This window comes from Chaetodon auriga, chromosome 12 (genome assembly GCF_051107435.1).
Source record: "Chaetodon auriga isolate fChaAug3 chromosome 12, fChaAug3.hap1, whole genome shotgun sequence".
Classification (NCBI taxonomy): Eukaryota; Metazoa; Chordata; class Actinopteri; order Chaetodontiformes; family Chaetodontidae; genus Chaetodon; species Chaetodon auriga.
This window is the reverse complement of record NC_135085.1, coordinates 24612781-24635257: the sequence shown is the minus strand read 5'-3', so window position 1 is coordinate 24635257 and position 22477 is coordinate 24612781. Positions and strand designations below refer to the sequence as shown.

The following is a 22477-nucleotide window of genomic DNA, read 5'->3' as shown; positions in this document are numbered from 1 at the left end:
TAATTTCAGTTGAGATGTTGAAATTACCAGTTGAGATTAGTGAAAAATCTTGATTTAAGTGCTGACAGTCATTAACCAAGACCCTGATTTTCCCCTAACCTTAATCAAGTGCTTTAAGTGCCCAAACACAACCATAAAATGTGTTAAGCATGCACCAGCTGCAATGGGCAGAACAAATGAGAGACACTGTCGTTCTATATTTTGCAGATATGTTCACTGTGAACAGTTTGCGACTCGACAGGTGCATTCATTAAAACGTTTCCTCATTACCCTGATAAAAAACATAATCTGGGCCTGCTGCATTGATTTCAGTACGTTTAACCATCCATTCGTGAGTCTGTCAATATCATAAAGGTGCATGCTAAAGTCCTCTTTTAAAAGCATCGGGATATATAGCGGGAAGAATGAGGAGGTGAACAGTGGCCTGCAGATTCTATTTCCCCTGTGCACCCCCAGCAAATTAATTTGGCCCCATAACCTGAAAGAAGTTTTAAATATGCTTCAGAAAGGAAGAACGTTGTATATATACAGTGAACATTTACTCTCCTCAATTATAGATAGATAGATAGATAGATAGATAGATAGATAGATAGATAGAAAAGGGAAATTGCAGTGTCATAGCAGCCAGGTTATATCAGAAAATAAGGTAGGTAACAACAAAAATATTATTACAATTGCAATATATTATGCAATTACTACACAAGAAAAAAAATACAAGATTAAAAGAAAGACCATAACTTTAACTTTAATACATACTGACTACGTACTTAACACTTTACCGTGGTGATAATACTACTACTACTAATAATAATAATAATAATGATAATGATGATAGGAATAATGATAAGACAAATGCAATAAATACTGATAAATAAATACAGAATACTGATGGTGATGTCTCGCAGACTGTCTACTTTGTAAACCTACTGATGAGTTAGTTCCTGCTCTGTTTTAACACAACACCGTCCATCACTGAACACTGACTCTTCATTCTGTGTATTTATTTCACATTCCCATAGGAAGTGAGTGGAGCTGCTCTCAGCCAATCAGATTTGCGGATCACGCTCCGACAACAAACAAAAGATCGAGGCTAGCTGAGCTCATTATACTTAGTCGATCCGTCTAGCCTAACGTTAGTTGTTACTTTGCTCCTAACAGCGACCTTCTCCGCAGTCTTTTAATTACTTTGTTCTCATTCTGCGCGGCAGACAGTCTTCTTCTAGTGTCTGTATTTGTGGCTTTGTGTCAGCTAATGTCAACCTGAGCCATTTCAGCGATCGCTTTGCCTTTGCTGGCCAAGCTAAACACGTTAGCCAGGTTAGCTACTCGGCTAACCAGCTCTGGCTGCCTCTCAACGACCAGCGAAGCCAGTTAGCTTAGCCTGCTAGCTAGCTTTGCTAAACCTCCCTCTAAAACTTGACACTGACTGACACAAGTGGCAGTGGCTTGTTGCTGACAAGCCAGTTTACTAAAACTCGTGTCGTAGCCATGTCAGGACAGTCGTCTGGCTGTGGGTTTCTAATGTCGGTTGTTGTCCACGGAGACTCTGCTTTGAACGAGCAGGAAAAGGAGCTCAACCAGCGACTCCGACGGCTCTATCCAGCCGTTAATGAAAACGAGACTCCTCTTCCTCGCTCCTGGAGCCCGAAGGACAAGTTTAGCTACATCGGCCTCTCTCAGAACAATCTCCGTGTACACTATAAAGGTATGACACAAAGACTCACTCATGTTGGGCACTTTATTGCTCAATGCTTACGCCAAGTTTGCTAACGGTAGCTTAGCTTGACGGTTAGCGGATCAAAGCCAGCTGCCGCTGTGGCTAAAAACAAAGTAAGCTAGGCTAGTAGCTTCATCAACAACAAGGCAGAGGACATCTTGCAACCCGACCAGCTGGCGAGGTGTATCCACAGCCAAAATTGACCTACTAGCTCATTAGCTTCCTAGCTACCCTGTTAACCAGTTTGTCAGCTTTTATGAAGTGTCACCATGAAGCGTACACGGCGGGCAATCTGTCAAGCTATCATTTGAAACATAACAATTTACATGTAAATGTAGACTCGTCCTTAGACGAAGTACTTCTAAAGCTGGTTAGGCTCGATGTGAGTCACATTTTCAGAACGTGTAACGTTAGTAAAAATGGACAAGGGCTAGACATCCTCTCTGGTAGGCTAATGTAGCATTATTAGGTAATTAAATGACAGGAAATGCAGAGTGTCAGATAGCATGATTAGCCTAATCTACTCAAAAGAATTGATAGGCTTCCTGTGAAGTAGCTATTGGTGACAAGGAAGACATCGGTGGTTCTTTTCTCTGCGGGTTAAATATCAAGTGTCTGCTCTGACATTCACGTTGACTAGTTGCTGAGCAAAGCTATCAACTGGATTTTTGGTGCAGGCCTACGAGAAAAGGCTAGAGTCAGAAAAAAAAGGTGTAACTCTGCTTCCTGGGTGTGTTCTACTATTCAGTGTCTGACCGGCCCTCTTAACACACTCTTCCTTGTTACAACTAGAATGTTCTGTCTCTGTTCAACCGATTCACCTGAGTCTCTTACAGCAGGTGTGCAGATGTTGTGTAACTTAAGTATCCACTGCAAACTTTTACATGAAACACCTCCATGAGCAGGCACTGTGTTTGAACACTGTATTTCCACAGCGGAGCTAACATGAAAATTTCAGGCTGTCTATGACTAACTAGGCTTTTCTGTGTCAAATGTCAGCGTTTTGGCACTCACTGGATGGAATCTGAATCATATTGACATAAATAAGCTGATGATAGAGAAAATGACATTTTGTTAAAGAGAGTCTTGGCCTCATCTATCATCCTCTTTAATTATCAGTCATTAAATGCCTTATCTGCCAACTTCACAGGATCTTCCATTAGTTAGTGAAATTATGACGAGCATTTTCCTGAATTCTGACATCTGATGGACCAAAGAAAGAAAATTATCAGCAGATTACTAAATAATAAAAATGATGAGCTTGAAACCGTTAGTCGACACAAAATTAATCATCAGCAAATTTGGTTAGTCATTCAAGTCTTTTATCAAGCAAAATTGCCAAACATTTGCTCTTTCCAGCTGAACAAAAGTGAGGATTTGCTGCTTTTTGACTTCTTTGCAAGTTGAATGTCTTAAGGTTTTGGACAGTTGATTGGACATGAAAGGAATTTTTCTGACGTTGCCTTGGATTCTCGTTTCATGATGGCCGTTTGTCACTATTTTCAGACATTTTATAGATCAGATGATTAAGCAGATTGAAAGTGATAATGTTCCAACCTGAGCTTTGAATCCGGCCTCTGTGCACCTCTCATGCTTTCCTCATCTGAAAGGTGCAGTCATCTGGCAACCATTTTGTCATGAGAACAAACGTGAAATGGAGGTGAAAAGTTTTACTTTAGTTTGTCTACGTCAGTTCATTTTCCAGATTTGATGGAGTCTGAGGTGCTCCTGAGCAGTCATCCAGATCACTAATTAAACCTGATTCTGGCACAGACTCCTGGTGAGATGGTCGAATTTTAACACAGATTGTTAACCAGCTATCATTAAACATCAGCAATTTCAGGAAAACATCTCATTATAATTATATTTCATTTGTTGACCAATATTGCAATTGTTATTCAAATGTGATTATTTTTGTAGTTTAAGCTCCAGACCTGTACTGTGGTCTGCGTGGTACTAAACACGATGTGTTTGTAAATAGCAAAATGACAAAATGATCATTTTTCTCCACGAAAACAGTCAAATAGTTGCTTGTTGTTTGAGGTCCTCCTGAGGGTTCTTTTCCCCAAACCATTTTCTTCATCTTCTAACTAAACATGGCTTGTTTTAAACAGAAAAAAATGACTTTTTTTAGCTCACATTTAGTAAGATAGAGCGTGTCTGTGTTTTACCCTCACTTGAAGGTCATGGAAAAACCCCTAAAGATGCAGCATCTGTACGGGCCACCCACCCCATCCCAGCAGCCTGCGGGGTCTACTACTTCGAGGTGAAGATCATCAGTAAAGGCCGAGATGGGTAAGGACACAGAACACAGCAAAACATCCCAGAAAGACCACAATATGTGATTTAGAAAACTTCTAGCAAGGGCTGTAACTTATTGCAACTTATTGATTAATCAATTGGATTAAAAGAGAAACACGAAATTTTATTATTTCCAGCCTTTTGTTAAAAAAAACTTAATTTATTCTTGTTTTTCTTGTGCAATGCTCTCTGAAAAAACTTGGCAAGGCAAGCACAGGCACGCAGCCTGATTCACCAGATGATTTGTTACACACAACCATCTTCGAAGTTGTCCTTGGAAACTGTTTGGAAAAGGGCGGGCACTTTCAAAAATAATACCGAGCAGGGGATTGGATGGACCATCTGTCTCTCACCCTCTGTCACAAGCTAATTTCAACCAATTAGATCAACTAAGAGCAAAAATTCTTGCCAAAACCAGTCGGGAGAAGACCGAAAGCCTCTTTTCTATGGAGAAAAGCCTTCAGTGCCAGTCTTTGCTCTTCTTTCAACGAACTCTCCGATCTAACTTGTTGCGTTAGCTAACAAATCAATGAAATCGATTAGTTGTTGTGGCTCTACCTTTAGCTCTGTGACTTGGCTAAATGGATGCAATGTCTTGTCTGTGAGAAACATCCTGACATGCCAGATGTTTATGAAAACCTCCCACGTGCCTTATGTGCTTGGACCGCCTAACCTTGTCTTGCTAACGCTATACTAGAAGCCTGTGAGGATGACGAGGATGAAGATTTCCCTTGATACGCTTTCCTTGTAGAGAACCCCACAGTCATCAAAATTCTGAATAGAACCATAACTAAATTCAGCAGCTGACGTATCTGACAAACTGTTTTGAGCAACGTTTGCTGTGATTTCTTTCTTTCTTTTTTTTTTTTGTCAACATCCCCAAGCCAAATAAAACGTCCTGTCAGCATTTTACACCCTCATGTAACCTGACAGGCTAACACCGGCTAACATTAACTAACACACTGCAGATTTGTTTGGACACAGTCGACTGATAAAACATAAGAAAAACAAACTTACTGGTTGACCAACATGTCGGCTCCGACTCGCTGTGTCCCCAGGACAAATGGATGGAAGAGCATCAGGCGTCAACACAAGTTGACTGAATCCGTGTTTCTAAGCCTGTCATCAGTCGACTGCTTATTCCACTCATGATATGTCTTGTAGCACATGACAAAAGCCATAAGGACATGTTAACAAGGTTAAAAACTTGAATAAAGACACATGAGCATGTTTACCAAATCCACATACAACACAGCTGTATATCCACAACGTAGTTGTTATGAATTTTGTCCTGTTAATTGGGGTAAGAGGAAGAATTTAATTTGTCTTTGTAGAAAAAAAAAAGATTAACAGGAGATTAGGGTCCTATTGTCCTTCCCTTCATACATTTTTGTCACTCGGGGCACTCCCACATGAATCCTGATTTAGGTAATGCTTTGTTTACTCTGTAGGATCCCAAACTGTAAATAATTGTGAGTGGTTTTGTGACTGAGTCATTAGACAAGGTTATTCAATACATGCCCTGTATAGCAAATTAAGTTTTAAGAAATCCATTATGAGTAGACTGCATAACACAAAAATATCTAATGAGGTGAAAGCACGATTAACATCTTAACAGGGCTAGAGGCCAATTTGTAATCATAAATTGAGACTTTAGCCTCTAAAGGGCCTCATTTTATAGTGTGGCAGCCACAAGTCACATGACTTCACTGTTTGTTTTCAACTAATGGACCTTCCTTCACCCAAGATGTCTGACTATGCTGATGACCCAAAAAGGCCCCACATTTAATTGGATAATTACCATATTCATAATTTTAATGAAGTATTAAGAGTTTTTCAGCTCCACCAGCAGCTCAGGCTCTGCTGGTGGCAACGAATGATGGTCTGTCAGTGAATACATGTAAGAAATACAGGTGTTGGATGGATTTTTTGTTTTGTTTTGTACACATTCATGGTCCCAAGAAGATGAAGCGTAATCACTGTGGTGATCGTCTGGCTTTTCTTTCGTACCTCCAGCAGGTCAAAATGTCCTAATCATCGGCCTCTTTGGTGACATTATTCGAATTGCCAGGCAACAGTGCAGACCAAAAATTTTCTGCAGCGTAAAAATGTCCACAATACCTGAAGAATGCACAAAACACAGCAGCTCACATGACCCACATGCCACAGGAAACAAAATTCCCCTCATCTCGCAGCTCGACTTTCTGTTGCCTGGGTAGTTCATGCACATGTGACAGTTGGGGGTGTGCGACAAGCCACCATGACACCGTGCACTTTACCTTCTGGGGCACTGGGTGAAGCATAAACAAAGCTTAATGCTAACACGATGTGCTAAACTTAGCATACTAAGTATTACTTGATAAATCTTAGCACTTTTGCATGCTAACTGTTAGCACCACTAGCGATGAGGATGTAGGCTGTGTACTGAGCATTAAAACTTGGTGACTGGTCACTAACTGTTTTCTTTAACATGTCTAATAAACTGTCAACTGTCTGTTCCACAGGTACATGGGCATCGGCCTGTCAGCTCAGGGTGTAAACATGAACAGACTCCCTGGTAAGACGACACTTTGTGTGCGCTTGTTCTGTCTTAAGTGTTCATTGCTTCAGCTTTTGGGTGTGGCGATAAGAATTTGTCTGTTTGCTTATGCCACTGTCTGTCTGCTGTATATATTGTCTGGTGGAGATTGGCCTTGGATGCAGCAGGTGTAGGTGTGACTGTAAATAACGTGATGACTAACACAAACCTGAAGTACAGAAATGGCAGCGATTTGTTTGAGGTACTTCTAGAAACAGTGTCTAATAAATTACACTTTGGTCCTCCTGAGAGTACTGACACTTGTTTTCTTCCTGTTCAGTACATATTCTGGCACAATTCTGTAATAACCAAACAAAAAATAGCGTGTTAAAGGGAAAGTTTGACATTTGCATGTATGGTACCATTGAGGCAGCATTGGTACATTTTGGAGCTCTGCGCTCCACAGAGGTTATCAGGCCAAACAGGACCCCTTCACTGGTCTGAGATCTGAACCCGCCCAGGAGCTCCAGTCTCTTTGTACAAAGATAACAGGAGGCCCAGAGCAGACTGCAGAGTCCCAGCTGATTGATAGACGCAAATGAAAATTCGCTAATTGCGAGGAACTGATGCCAAACTCCTTCAGAGTTGAGTGCTCTCTTCCTCTGATGAATGTGGCGATGGCAGGATTACCTCTGCAGCTCAGCAGTAAGTCAGGATCCTGCCACGTGGGCTTCTAACGTTAAAACAGCCCTGAAGCTGTCCATGCTGCAGCAGAGACTGCCCCCTCCTCCCCTTGCCCCAAGAAAATTACTTCTGTGTTTAATTCACATAAGTCTTGCATACGGAGTAAGTGATATTTCCTCAATTTAATTGAAGAGTACAAACAAAAATGGCCCGTAGGTGTTAAAATCAACAGTTAAAGGAAGAAGTTGAGGTCAAAATGCAGTCGCAGTGAAAACAGCAAGTTGTCCCAGTAATTTGAAAAGACTGATGTCCAAGGTTCAGCTCCCTTAGTGCCTATCAGGAATAATGACAAAGCGCTTCTGCTTCCGTCCAGGCTCCATATCCAAGTTTTAAAAACCAAAGCCTGATTTTCTTGACTTGGGGTTCACTGTTTCACAGCGACTGCAGAATGAATTGCAGAGTTCGATTTCTTGTGTTGCAGTGAAATGTCAACGCTTTGGTTGACATCTTTTTATTCCAGCCATTGTTTTTGACAGTTTTTGGTTGATAGGAGACTCTTCTGCAGAATTACTTTGTTTATTCACACATTCATGCTGCATTTGAATGATTTAGCAGAGCTTGGTTACAGCATTAGCTTTTTTTGAACACTTGGTCTGTGTTATTGGTCACAAGCGCCTGGAGTTTTGAAACACTACACAGGAAAGAAACACTCCTGAGCAGTGCTAAGTGATGGCTCTTTCTCTTCTGTGTAATTAGTTGCAGCATGTTTCCTCTTCAGGATGAGTTGTGTCCATGTTGCTGTTTTGTCTTTGACCCAACTTTGTTTTTTCTGCATTTTCACCTGTTTGTGTTTTAAATGTAGTTTAAGAACGAACCATGTGTTGGGGTCTTACGCCTTTTTACTTCCTGCACAGTGCTTTTATTCTGACACTTAACACCCCTCAGGTTGGGACAAGCACTCATACGGCTACCACGGAGACGATGGCCACTCCTTCTGCTCATCCGGCACCGGGCAGCCCTACGGACCCACGTTTACGACAGGTGACGTGATCGGCTGCTGCGTTAACCTCATCAACAACACCTGCTTCTACACAAAGAACGGCCACAGCCTAGGTAAGGATCACAACAACCTATTGCGTGAGCCTGTGAAGAAGTACTCCCAGTGGACAGTATTGATGGATTGGTATTTAATACTTGGTACTGAAAAAACTAGTGTTCGACAGGTGCATCAGAGAGCAGCATCACTTGAACAAGTTATTAAGAAGGGAGGTCATCTTGAGCTAACTGCTCTCTGCTGTCATTTCTATGAAAAAATCAAATAACTTTTAATGTCCAACTGAAATTTCATTATTGTCTGCCACGGTGAGCCAGACAGCAGCCTGCTGCACAACACAAGAGCCACAGACTCTGCCGTCTCTTATCTATGACGAACGACAAACACGGACACGTCTTGTCCTGCACCACAGCCTGTTGAAAAAGCAACAAAACAAACATTCGGAAAAGTGCATTTCTAACGTGGGCTAGTTGGCTGATTAGCTGCTCGGCTGCAGCACATTGCGCAGCATGTAAACTCACCTGCAAATGTCACTTCGATCTGTTTAGATGCTCTCGTGGTCCTTACTCGTCAGTACCGCCAACAACACTCTGACCGGGCCTGAGACTGTCGCCTGCAGGCTGCTGTCAGTCAAACACTGACACGTCCCTGCAGCTGGCTGAAACAAAAAGGAACATTTCCCCAAAGACCTTTAAAACATGTTGACATCATTGTTGAGTGTAAAAGGGGATGAGTAAATGTGATTTCAGCTGGGCTTATATTTAGCGCTTTTCAAGGTGCCTCACAAGGCGCCCCACTTCAGGCAGAAATTCCAGATTAAAAAAAGGGTTCAGGGACCCTCCTGCTCATGAGAAACCAGGTTGTCTGGAGAAGTAAAGTTAGCGCAGTAAATCAGGGCATTTGTTTACATGCACTGTAATAACCTGGCTACTGGTTAACGCACATTTCCATAGACCTCTGCCTACCAGACTGGCTTCAGCTGAAGCTCCACTGAGAAAGAGCAAAGTTTTTACTTGCTGGTCAAATATAATTTGAATGTTACGAATAACCAACTGTTCAACTGCAGAAAGTGACGTTTTTATGTGCTGTACCTTTAGTCTGACATTAGGTTGAATCATTTTAAACACAGGAGCTCACTGCTTAGAGTCACAATCTTGTCTTTTGATCCTCTGCACTGTACAAATTCAACCTTTTACCTGCTGCTACAGCAATACTTTGCCTGGGTGACTGTGCTGCCAAAGCCATGTGAACCAGGTTTCTCTGACCGAGATGAAAGAACCTGTCTTTCTAATTCACATGACATTTAAGAAATCAGGTTATTGCAGAAAGACGATAATAACCAGATTACCTCAGTACCTGTAAACACACTCTCTGTGGCCTCCTGGTGTGTATAGAAATGGAAAGGACTCTTCTCCTTCACGCTGACACTTTCTCTCTCTCCCTCTGCAGGTATTGCCTTCACAGACCTACCAGTAAGTACCCATATTTTGTTCACTCCTGTGATGTACTCCGCTCAGTTTTCATGATTAATCAGAACTGTAGAACAAGTGGCTATTTATAGAAATGAAATGTTTGATTTCCTGCAGAATTTCTGCTGTAGTCAAAATGTTTATGCTCTCTAAAATCGATTGGAGGCTGGAAAGCGTGTGAGCTTCAGATGTTCGTGATCAAGGAAGTGGGGGTTCCTAGGGAGGAAAAAATGGCTCACATGGAGGAGGAAGTCTGGACACATTTCACCCTGTGACGACTGAAAAGAAGACAAAGTATTATAAAGCACATCATTCGAGGTTTTGTGTGCGGCACACAGTGACAACGTTGGTTATGTGCTGTCCAGGAATAACTGAGGCCACAGACACTAATACATATAAAACACTGAGGCCAGACCCCACCAGTGGATACAAGAAAAAGGCCAGAACAGTGTCCTCACCTGTATCCTGGAGAAGCCATCCCATGCATGTAGGGGCTCCCCAAGATTCACAAAGAACGAACTCCCCCTAATCAGCAAACGGTGATGATGGAGATGGTGCAAACTGTAAGGAATCGACTGTTACATAGCAGCATCCTTGACAATAGAACCAGCCTCTGTGTAGACCAGATGTGCGAACTGCTGGACCTCTCATACAGCTGCGGTTTTACAGATATCATGGCTGTGCCATGGGATCACCAGTATCTGCTGTTGTGGCAAACCTCTACATGGAAGAAGTAGAAGGCAGATCAATGAACTCCTTCAGAGGAACGGCACCGAGCCAGAGTTTAGACATGTGGACGACACATGGGTCAAACTGGAAACCCAGGAAGTGCAAGACTTAACAGAACACATCAGAACCCCACAACATGAAGCTGATGCTGACACAGGAGGACCACTGACCGTGACCATGACCACACCGAGGTTAAACACCTAGCCAAATATCTTTCTCAGCGCTCAGGACTTCTTCAGGTGGTCAGAAACATGACTCCTAATGCTCCCGTTGCTCCATGTCTGCTGTGTAATTACAGAAAATGTTTGCCAATATGTCTGTTAAATCATACTATGACGCTGTAATATGTCAGCGTTGTGTTTACAGCTTGTTCTGGCTGACCCCAGGTGGCCAGAAAATGAATTCTTTAGTTGAAGTTTAAATACTACTACTACTATAATAATACTACTAATAATAATAATTCTACTTACAAACTGAATGTGTGCGAACAGGACATGGCTTGTTTTGCTTTGTGCTGTCGTGGCTTCTCGTCTCGAGGCGAGTCTCACTCCCATCGCCTTCGTTATGTGAACGCCACCCACACCGCGTAGACATTAATTGTAATGGGATTCATGTATGAGCCGCGCTGAGATGTGAGGGAGACACTTGTTTTTAGTGTTTTTTTTCTCCCTTCTTGCTCAGTAGCAAAATGAAATCTGGGCCGGCTGTTTGTGGGAGAAGAAAATAAGAGTCTTAGCCACAACAATAATCCATTGAGCAGCAAAACAGGCTTGGCGGTGAGCCAGACATTCATGATCCTCCAGAGTTGTGCAGTGAAGTGCGTCACCTCGGCACAGCTGACCTTTGTGGTTATTGGACCATGACAAAGGCAACTCTGAGGGAGACGCTCACATGCACACACACACCTTTTGCACTGCTGTTCTTATGAGGACCTTAACTGAATATACTCATCCCCTAACCTTTAACCTACTGCCTAACTGCATTTTAAATCAGCTCCTCCACTCTGAGATATCATGAACATTTCCTCTAAGATGAGATTTAGTCCTGTTTATCTCCTGAAGGCTAGTCCTAGCCCGTTCTTTCAGGACACTCGTACCAACCCAAGAGCAATCGCATATCCACTCATCATGTGAACGCCTCTTTTCTGTCACCACCTCCTCTGATCAAATCAAGGTTGTGATTAGTTTGGTAGGATGGTGGAACAATGTACCCACACAAGCCTCCTCGCCACATATTTGTGTTTATCTCCTCATCCTGTCATCACAGATGTCATCAGGGACCTAAAAAAGCCGAGCGGCTCTTCCCAGGAACAAGACATTGACTTGTGCTTAACCCTCAGGCATCGGCGTGTAACAGAGCACAGAGGACACTTCCTGTCCAACGTGTAGCTGTCTGCATGTCTGTCGGAAGACATTTGTACTAATCCAGAGGAAATCATTAAATCATAAACCAATATTCAATTCGCTTCATGTTTTAAGTAAAGCCCCTAAAACTACTTTGGGTCTACAGCGGTGTGGACGGTCCCTTCTTTGTCTCGATGCCCAGATTTGAACGTTTTGGAGTTGGTGGTGCCAGGTCTCTGCTCTGTTGCGGTGTCGTTACGAAGAGCCTGGCTGATGTTTAGCTTTAGATTTGGATTTTCTCAGACGGTGCTCGCAACCTTTTAAAGGACCATGGTGGCAATATAATAGTTTTTTTCATCAACCAACATTGATATCCTACAAAAAAAGTGTTGTCTGTGTTTCTAAAGCCTGATCTGTCTTCTACCTCTGTGCCACAGAGCTCCATTGTTGTCCAAAAACTATTAAAAACACATGAGTGAGCCACAGTCCCTTCGTGACCATGAACACACACCTAGCAGTCGATGGTGCAGGTCAGAGATCTCAGCACCGGCAGTATAATCACTGCGTCATTGGTCTTAAGAACAGACCGGCACATTGATCAGCTTGATAGATGTATTATGGTCTGTCTTTGCAGTATAAATCTTACTTACTGCCCCTAAGTCACAGGAGTTTGAGTCCTGTCGCCCTGCTACTGCAGTTTCATTGTGGAATCTTTTGCCAGCTGGTAAAATAGAGTTTTATGGGCTAATTGTAGACAAAAGCTCATTTCCTGAGATTTTCTGTTTTCCTGTTTTGCCTCTCATTGTTTCCTGTTTTGATTTATTGTCCAGATTACATTCCCAAACTCCATTTCCTCTGTCATCCTAATTCTTTACTCTCTAATCTCTCTCCATTTCAGCCTAACTTGTACCCGACCGTAGGCCTTCAGACTCCAGGGGAGGTGGTGGACGCAAATTTTGGCCAGCACCCCTTCGTGTTTGACATTGAGGACTACATGCGAGAGTGGAGGACAAAGATCCAGGCCCAGATTGACCGCTGCCCCATCGGAGAGCGCGAGGGCGAGTGGCAGTCCATGATCCAGAAGTAAGTTCACTGCTGAGTAATGGGGTTCGGATTTTGGGCGGTCCGGGCAATTTATTTTGATTCCGGTTTAGTCGAGTGCTTTTTGAGTTTTAATCAACTAAAAATATTTTGGTCTAATATCCGTTTGTAGAAATTTAGTGTCATTTTTGTTTTTAAATGTTTTTGAGGTTTCAGCCTCTTAGCTGTTAGCTCGCTCAGCACAAACCTGCCTGCGGGACGCTGTCTGTCAGAATGTGGTCTGTGAAAGCTGCTTGATGGACGCCCAAACTCTGCAGAGGAACGTTAACTTTATCCAAGCACATTTGTTCTTGCAGCTCATCCAGTTTTGCACGTTTGTAGCTTTGATGGCTCTTGAGATTCGCCTCTGTCATTGCTGCGAGCTCATCCACACACACACTTACTAAAACACACTGGCTTGCCTTTTAATTAAGAGTGCACCAATATCAGGCTTAGTCTGAGCTGACTGGAGGTTTTCAGTTTACTGTGTATCATTTATTGGCTGTATTGATCCTATGGGTGAATTGAAGCTGAGCATTGGGAGTGCTGGATGTATTTGATGCCGTAGGTGACAGGAAATTCCAGCTGACATGTCGTGGATCAAGGCCCAGATGGCCCACGTCCCCATCAGAGAGCAGGAGCTGTGGGACTGCGTTTCTCTTCATGCCATGCCCTGATGGGATTAGCTCTCTGTTGCTATGATTACTTGTCCTGAATGGATTTAATCTCCATTTGATGGGGATTGGGTTTGAGGGTGGTGTGGAGTGGAGGGAGCCATTGCCTTTATCCAGGAAAGTCGCCTCACAGCCTGGGATTGAAAACAGGAAGTTTTTAAGCTCCCGTCAGCTTGATGGGTGAGAAGAGTTACTGTCTTTGTAGAGCGACAGTAACGTGACGACGAGCCGGCAAGAGCGGAGGCCTCTGATCACAAATCCCCCGGCAAACACTGCCGGCCATGTCAACAGAGTTGAGCTTCAGAGATGCTTGTGTCCAAATGATAACACTAATGCACTGAAGGAACCTGTCACCTTCATACTGATAATGGGGTGGTCAGACAGTCACAGAGATTAGAAACACGCCGACATTTCCATGTGAAAGCAAGTCGAACGGTACAGTTGTTTCCCACTCTGTCCACTGTAAAACACTGACCCTCTGTACTTACTGTAGTTATGTGACCACAGTTGTCCTGTATAATAAGGGATTATTGTTGTGCTTATTTTTAGTTTTATCTGTTAACTGTTTGCTCTTTTATGTCCTACAGTTCAGTCCTCATCAGCAGATTCAAGTTGTAGTAAACCGAAAAGAACCGTAAACTGAAATTTTAGAGTTTGGGTGCGATCCAGTTATATTTGTGTTTATATACTGACAATAAACAGCTATGTCCTGTGTATTTCTCCTGCTCCTGCGTCTAATCACGGAGTGTATTTTGGCTTTTCCTGTCTCTTGCCTCATCAGGATGGTGGCTTCCTACCTGGTGCATCACAGCTATTGTGCAACAGCTGAAGCCTTTGCCAAATCCACAGACCAGGCCGTGCACGAGGAGCTGGCCTCCATCAAAAACAGACAGAGTGAGTGTGTCAGCGTGTTTCTAAGTGATGCCGGTACCAGGAGTTCTCAAGGCAGACTGTATGTGCATCAGCATTGTATTTGAAAAAGGACACCACAGAAGAAGAAAGTTGTCAGTTTCTCTGTTGACACACTAATTTAGGTGCCAGGACAAACAGCATCACCTTTGGAAAACACGCTAAGTGTTGTTAACGTGTTCGCTGTTGGTCTGCAGAGATCCAGAAACTGGTGTTGTCAGGTAGAATGGGCGAGGCCATCGAGACCACCCAGCAGCTCTACCCCAACCTCCTGGAGAGGAACCCAGACCTTCTCTTCATGCTCAAGTAAGACCAGCTTTAAGCCTTATTGAGGCTTATAAATGTGTCGTGGTCTCGATTGTGTCATTGATTTTGTTTTCTAGCTTTATTTTGAAAGGAGCTTCAGTCACAGTTTGACTCAGTCTTGCTGGTGAACTTGCAGCTTTGAGTTCTGTGCTGTTTATTTTATGCCCTTAAAGGCTTTAGGGCTGCAAGTCAGCGGTTTGTTCTGTTGAAAGAAGCTGATTTTATTACACAGATTACTGATTTATTTAAAGCACGAATGGAAGAAGATTTGTGAGAACTAAAACTTTGCTTAATTTCGTAATTCTTAATTGGTGTTTTTTTTTTTCTCTGTCTGTAAATTGACTGACACTCTTTTTCATGCTCATGGCTTCATACTTCATATTCCAATTCATTTCTTTCCTTTCATCTTTGATTGGTCTCTGCTCTGTTTTTGTACCCTTTCTTTCTTCCCTCCCTTCTGTGATTCTCTTCTCGTCTTTGTTTATTTCTGTGTGCTCTTTTAATTCAATCTTTGCTTCTTTTTGTCTGCACTACTTTCCTTTTTCCTTTCCACCTTCTTCCTTCCCTTCCATCCTGTTTCCTGTCCTCCCTCCCTTCCCTGCTTCCTCAGGGTGAGACAGTTTATAGAGATGGTGAATGGGACAGACAGTGAGGTGAGGTGTCTGGGAGGTCGCAGCCCGAAGTCTCAGGACAGTTACCCCGGCTCCCCCCGACCCTTCAGCAGCCCCAGCCACAAAGCCAGCAGCTCCCAGCCCTACCTCCCAGGTACGGTCCAGCTGTGCTCTGCATATTCACATCTGGAGATCAGAACATGCCTCAAGTCCCTCCAGAGTGCAAATACTGCTCCACTTTACATCCAGTGACCACAGTTACCTTTTTATAGCCTGGCCTCTGTTCTGCACAGTGTGCTGAGTACGATCACACACATGCTTTGAGATATTAACAGACAGATCGACATTTTTTTATTGGCTGACACACAGAAAGTTAATGTGATCAGTCTCTGATTGGAAGCTGTGACGTTAATATGGCATGTTCGGAGTTCTTATGATTCTAGATGTTTTGGCACCATTTAATAATCAGGCTGAATCACAACTTGCTTCAAGTCAGGCGTTAGGTGATTATTTCAGTTAATAATAGTTTTGACAAATTCAGGCTTTGCTGCAGGAAAAGAGAGCTGCACCTTTGTAACGAGGAAAGAGCGAGAATCCCTTCGAACCCGTCATCGTGTTCAGCTTTCTCTGGTGTTGAGTTTGTCAAACAAATGTCCGTCTTTCACCCTGCTTGTGTTTTAGGGTTCGACAGCAACTGCTGTAATGGTGTGACGTCTAATAAGAGCCACAGCTCGTCCCCTCACAGTCACAAGCCCTGCCCCCCAGGCTCCGGCTCCACCCTCCCAGCCTCTGACGTTAGCCTCAACGGGAGCCGCAGCCAACAGCCCATAACCAGGTACTGAGAGAAGCCTCACAGCGCGAACAGCATCTCTTTTCATTTGCTTATGAAGCTGAATTTGGGCTTCCAACATGCAGACAGAGAAACTTGAGTCCACATTTCAGCTTAAGGCCACACAGCTGATACATTTACTGCAAACTCAGCAAGAGTTCATTGTCTTACCTCACTTCTCTGCAGATATTCTGGTATGGATTTACTCCCACAGCTTGGCTTTAGCGAAGTCGTACACTGTGATGTCACTGGTGGGCGTGGTCACAGGTGTGATAGGGCACACTGCAGACCACGCCCATCAGCCACGCTGGGTGTAACACCATCTACACAGCACTCTGACCTCCTGATTAGATCATTGTGTCTGCAGCAGGCCAGGGGCTTCATATAGGCGTCATTTAGCTGTTTTTTTTACACTCATGTCACAAAATCAGATGACTAATCGGCGGTAAAACCCTGTTGACTGTGTGCTGAGGAGGAACCGGTGAGCTGTCTCACTCACTCACTGTCTCTCTGCCTTCATGCCTTCCCTCAGTAGCGATGTGGATATGGAGGTTGACCACTTCACCAATGGAGTGACAGAATCGTCCTCCAATGGTTTCCTCAACGGCAGCTCCAAACACACCACCGAGCCCGACGACTGTGACGCAGACATGGGTGAGTGTGTGTTTAGAGGGGTTATTTATCAGCATTGCATCGTGCCCCCGGTCGCCTCGTACTTTTGTGCCTGGGTTGATGAAGCTGTGTGTTCTAGCAGCCTCTTTGGCAGGAGGTCTGCTCTCTCTTTTTAAACATCTCGTTTCTATTGCTGCTGTCATTGCAAGTCGCTGGGTAAGCGCTCCAGCTAAATGCCTGTACTGTGAATGTACCATCACATCCATCCTTCATTAAAACATACCCACTCTGCATGCCAAACTGGCTGCGGCTCTGCAGAGGTGGAGTCAGCTCAGTCCAAGAGGCAGCTGTGTGGCGGGAGCCAGGCGGCCATCGAGAGAATGATCCACTTCGGCAGGGAGCTCCAGAGCATGAGCGAACACCTCCGCCGCGAGTGTGGCAAGAACTCAGCCAACAAGAAGATGCTCAAGGTAACAGATGTCAGCGAGCGAACCTGATCCATGCTGTGGAAGCCTTCTGTTGAACTGAACTGTGTCTTTGTTCATGTTTGTGCTGCAGTCGTGTCAGTTAGCTTAGCTTACTTAGTTAGCTAGTAAACTTAAATTAATGTCAGTTAAAAAAAAGCTTTTGTTTCAAGTACTTAAATTTAGGTACTGTGATAGCATTCTAATGAGTAATTCCATGTTTTATGTTATTATTAAGTGCACTCGAGTGATTTAGGAGTGGACGGTTAGGCTAGCCCTTTTCCCCCTGTTTCCAGGCTTTGTGCTAAGCTAAACTTAGCACTAAGCTGGTAGTTTCATACTTGTCAGCTAGCGAGTAAGCATATTTCCCAAAATGTTGACCTCTTCCTATAAGAGTGAAAGTCCAAGAAGACAGAACAATCCAACCTGTGATGACAGAGTGACCACAGGAATGTGTGCTAATGCTTGATGGTATGAGACCATGTGGACGGGAGAAGGCAGCGGCGTGCTGTGGCGTGATCGGTGACTGTTGTTGTCTGTCTCCCGCTGCAGGATGCGTTCAGCCTGCTGGCCTACTCAGACCCCTGGAACAGCCCGGTCGGCTACCAGCTGGACGCCATTCAGAGAGAGCCGGTCTGCTCCACCCTCAACAGTGCAATATTAGGTAGGTCAGCTGTCCACGCCGCCAGCGTTCAGTGCGTCGGTTTATTTCGTCATTTTGGTTTTGTCAGCTGCCCGACGAGTCACACCTCCTCGCTCCTCCTCCTGACTTTGCTCCTCCTCTCCCTCCTGTTTCTCCGCAGAGACTCACAACCTGCCCAAGCAGCCCCCCCTGGCCCAGGCCGTGGGTCAGGCCGCCCAGTGCCTCGCCATCATGGCACGAACTGGCAGCGGCTCCTGCGCCTTCGCCTCTGTGGACGATTACCTGCACTAGCCCTGTACATGCACACACACACACACACACACACACACACACAGTCTGAGGACCTGTCCAGAAAGGGCTCCTTCCACCTCCTCCATCAGTGTAGTCATATTAGCTGAGGAGTCGCTCCTCTGCACGATAACGAGTAGTAGAAAGTTAACCACCTCACTCGCTTCTTGTTCTGCTTTTACCGATCGGCATGAACTCCACCGAGGATCAGGAGTCGTTTCCGGGCAGATCTTTAGACTGCCAACACACACCTCATACATTTAAAACGCCGACACACACACACACACACACACACACACACACACTCAGACACGCGCACACCACCTCCCCTTCCATCGTAAATATGAAATTACACCTCCACCGCGGTTGGCCTCGCAAACCCCCACCTCCAGCCCTCCGAGGCTGCGTCTGCATCGTTCTGACTGACAGCGGGGACGCCAGCCAAGAGTAGCTGACTTGAAAATACTCGGAGAGCCGAACTGGTGTGGACTCGCTGCAGATACCCGCACACCCGGGGGCGTCGGACCAGGGCGGACAGACTGACAGAAAACCCCTGGTCAGTATAAATGGAAAAATAAGAAAAAAAAAAACATGAAAAAAGAGAACAGACGAGTGACCGCCATGGCCGACCACCTTTAACGTGGTCCCTGTAAACCTGGCTTAACGGGCAAACGCGCACACACACCAAACACACGCAGACAAGCGAACACGGAGGCCGTGCTGAAAACGGGATGGAAGAGTCCGTCTCCACGAGGCTGGCCGAGCGCTCGAGGCTCCATTAGGGACGGCCTACCCCCCTTCACCCCCGCACCGACTCCCCTCGCCCCACCCTCCTTCCACTCACGTCTGGACAGCGGTTTGTGTGACGCATGTGGACTCGGGACTTCGAAGAAGCCGGAGAGAATCTACAGTCTTGACTCAACGTTCCCTGTTTTTAACCTTTTGTTTGGTTTTTCATGGCGAAGCGGGGGGACGGGTGGTCACCTGGCTCTTGTTTTGTTTTTAGTTTTTCCAGGTTTACAAGGCATGGTGCAGACGACGATGATTATTATTATTATTATTCTAATTATCATTATATTAATTATTGTTACTTGCATTCACAGTATATTTGTTGAGCGCCAGCAAGAGCAAGATCCACCAACTTATAATAAAGGTCCCGATTCCACCGATTACCAGTGACAAGCGTGTGTACATGTTAACATTTATATATGAATTTAACAAAATGGAATTATATCAATAGAGTGAGATATTTAGTTATCAAATGAAAGGAAATCATTGAAGAAAAACAATCCTTTAACGCTTTGTACTGACACCAGTGGCTCCTGAAGCGTGCTGGTTGTTTCTAGTCTGTACAAGTTTTTATGTTTCCTGTCTGTCGACTCCAGGGTTCCTACGCAGGTGCAAAGCTCACACACTGGACCATTTCCAGGTCTGTAAGATTTTGGAAAACACAGCTCGTCTTTAGTGCTGAAACAGAGTTTTACAGCTTTCGTTTCACATGCTGCGGTACTTGCTGTGAAGCGATCTGTCTGAACTGCAGCCGGGGGCTGAATCAGGCCGTTAACGGGGAGGAAACCCAAACAGGTTTCTGAGATGGAAACCCGGCGTAGGAACCCTGTGATGGTCTCTGACCCTGTTTTACTGGTTACCCCCAAACCCCCAGCTGCACAGCAGGTTTGATGCAAACATTATTGATCTTTATTTTCGTATCGATGTCTATGCTAATCTTTAACCCACAAAGAACTCAGGAGCCAAAATGTCCGTTTGTTCCTCCTCCTCAGTTTAGAATAGGAAGGTCCGACCGAGCAGCCGACCGGCCCCGGGCCTCGATTTAAGGTGGACTTGCTTTTTTTGGGGGGGGGTTTTGTTTTGTTTTAGTGGCGTAGCGGCGGGCTTTTCAGACTTGAACTCAGACCAGGTCTGCTATGAAGTCACCCTCTGGACGAGCTCTGCATTTGATTTGAAGTCCAGCTTCTCACTCTGTGTAAGGAAAGAAAGATGCGCAGCTGATGTTCATGTTTTGTTTTTTCAAAAAGAGGATAAAAAGTATTTTTGGCAAATTTGTGGAAACCGTCTCTCAGTGGACGTTTCCCATCCTTTGACAGCAGAGCTGGCACGGCGGCGATGTGGACCACCTGGAAACGATCAGAACACTACAGCGTTAACGCCTCCAAACGTAGACTCGAGATGTTTTTGTGTTGGTTGTTTTCTCCTTTTTCAAGTCTGATTAGTTTTGGTTGTCAGACGTTAGTCCCTTTACAGCAGCCATTTTGGAAACATCGCTGTCCTGTCAAGTTTGTATTCCACTTGAAGTGGAAGCTAGCAAGCTAGGCTAATTAGCTCCTACTCTGAAAGGTGAGGCCAGATAGCTTGCTAATGTTGGCACTGATTCCCGCTAGAACGTTCCTTTTGTTTCTCGCCGGGGGCGCGGGTCGTCCGCTCCCTCCCCGTGTCCGCCTTGCTCTGGTTGGCGGTCTCTCGCTCGTGGTTCCAGAAGTGGCATTGGGAAAATGCTAAAGGACCATTTAGAGCTCACAGCAGTGAGCAGTCCTGTAATGACGGCATGCTAACACCCGGAGTCAGATGGGACTCAGTTTTTAAATTCAGAGTGAATATTTTCTTGTAAAAAGCTGCAAGATGGTAGCTTTCATTGGTTTTTAGGAGCTTTTGTCACTAGCCTAACAGCATGTGTGCTAATGTACCGTTTAAAAAATGGAGATGAATGTGGAGGCGGTGTCGGCGTCCTTGCAGTTGCTCAGCGTGTCCCCATAGCCACTTTTAAAACCACTGGACAGAGACGCATCAGCCACCAGCTGTTGAACCGCCGTCATCGTTGGTAGTGAAGCGACATCACCTGTGAATCAGGTCACCAGTAACAACACGAGTAGTCGGTGCGAAAAGCTCAGTCCCGGGTGGAGAACATTAATGTAGGGGGCGCTACGATGGCAGACGGCTTGAATTTCTTCTTTTTGGTTAAATGAGTCAAACACAGAGGAGGCGTATGTTCTGGTCTCAGTCCCAGTTCGCGCTGTCGGGTGGCTGAAGTGACTCTTTTGTCTCTTTACCTGCAGAGTGACGTCAGGCTCCGCGCTGCTCCCCGGTAGCATTTTGCTGTCTAGTTCTTATTTCTAAAGCTGCTGTTGGAATAACATTCAGGTATGAAAAGCCCTCAAACTACCCAGCATCCCTCAGAGGCGAGCTCCCACGTGGGTTTGCCTTCTCTGGCCTCAAAGCATCGACGGGAAAATGAAAGAAGAAAAACTTAAAGACAGTCCGCTGCAGCGTGGCTTCCACATTTACTAACTGAAGAACCAAATACTTTAGGAAGACGACGCCTGCGTGCTGCCCAGGCTTTGGCTGGTCGGCCCCAGGGGTCCGGACTCGACCTGTCCTCACGGTGGAACCGAGCTTTTCTGTACCATGGTTTGTTTTTCTTTTTCTTTTTCTTTTTTTTTTTTTTTCAGATCGCAAGCAGTCACGGCATCGTTTAGAAAACTTCTTAGACAAAGTGTCTGTTGTCTCTTTCTGAGTAAGGTCTGAAACCTATGCATGCCATAGTAAAGTGGTGGTAAGATCAAGTTAGATGTCTCTTATTTTATTCTTTTTGTTTCTCCTTCTTTTAGCCAGTTCACGGTGTATAAGGAAGATGTCAACCAGTAAGTTGTCCACTGCTGACTGTGTGTCCATTTGGAGAAAAAAAAAGTGCAATTTGTGTGAGGGTGAAAAGATTTATATTAAAAATGACAAATGATGACGGCACGTGTGTGGATGCTGCATGACGCCCGGAGCTGAAGTCTGTCTCCTGCCTCCAGTTCAGACTCTGACCAGCAGAGTCCAGCTCAGTCCTGCAAAGTGTCTTCATTTCATACTGAACCCACAGTCCCACACACGAGGCCTAAGACGAACAGTCCACCTTAAAACCGGTCGGTTTAGTTTCTGGACCCTTTAAATAACAGACTTATTATTTTAACTGGTGATTAATCTGTAATGTGAGAAAACGGTAAAAAAGGCTCATCACAAGTTTGATTTCTGAGGCCAAAAATACTATTTGCGAGTTGGAAACATCTGACGACATCTGCAGGGATCTGTTTAATTACTGAAAACATTCTTACATAATTAAAACTTTGACATTTCGCAGAGAAACACAAACGTCTCTGGTGGCCAAACTTAGTAGTTTTTAATAAACGCAGACATCTTTCGCATTTCTGTGCTGGTATTTCCTGTTGGTCCCACTTCATGTTAAGGA

General features: G+C 44.6%; 1 protein-coding gene across 2 annotated transcripts; it reads left to right on the top strand.

Annotated features, from left to right (window-relative positions):
- Positions 1-1044: 1044 nt before the first annotated feature.
- On the top strand, positions 1045-21985 carry ranbp9 (RAN binding protein 9). 2 transcript variants are annotated; one of them, XM_076744660.1, is made up of 14 exons: positions 1045-1705; positions 3901-4012; positions 6523-6575; positions 8166-8333; positions 9724-9746; positions 12714-12898; positions 14351-14463; positions 14676-14784; positions 15395-15549; positions 16077-16230; positions 16760-16878; positions 17155-17306; positions 17853-17964; positions 18104-21985. In XM_076744660.1, the coding sequence occupies exons 1-14, from the start codon at positions 1489-1491 to the stop codon at positions 18232-18234; spliced, it is 1803 nt and encodes a 600-aa protein (XP_076600775.1). In that variant the 5' UTR covers positions 1045-1488; the 3' UTR covers positions 18235-21985. The 2 variants fall into 2 exon arrangements, with proteins under 2 accessions (XP_076600775.1, XP_076600774.1); XM_076744659.1 differs by having other exon boundaries at positions 16757-16878.
- Positions 21986-22477: the final 492 nt, after the last annotated feature.

What these genes read in the sequence shown, in the direction of transcription:
- ranbp9 (XM_076744659.1), top strand. Translation starts at nt 1,489, where the DNA reads ATGTCAGGACAGTCGTCTGGCTGTGGGTTTCTAATGTCGGTTGTTGTC. An exon ending in ATCAGTAAAGGCCGAGATGG is followed by an intron (nt 4,013 to 6,522) that starts GTAAGGACACAG and finishes TCTGTTCCACAG; the next exon opens with GTACATGGGCATCGGCCTGT. An exon ending in CTCCCAGCCCTACCTCCCAG is followed by an intron (nt 15,550 to 16,076) that starts GTACGGTCCAGC and finishes CTTGTGTTTTAG; the next exon opens with GGTTCGACAGCAACTGCTGT.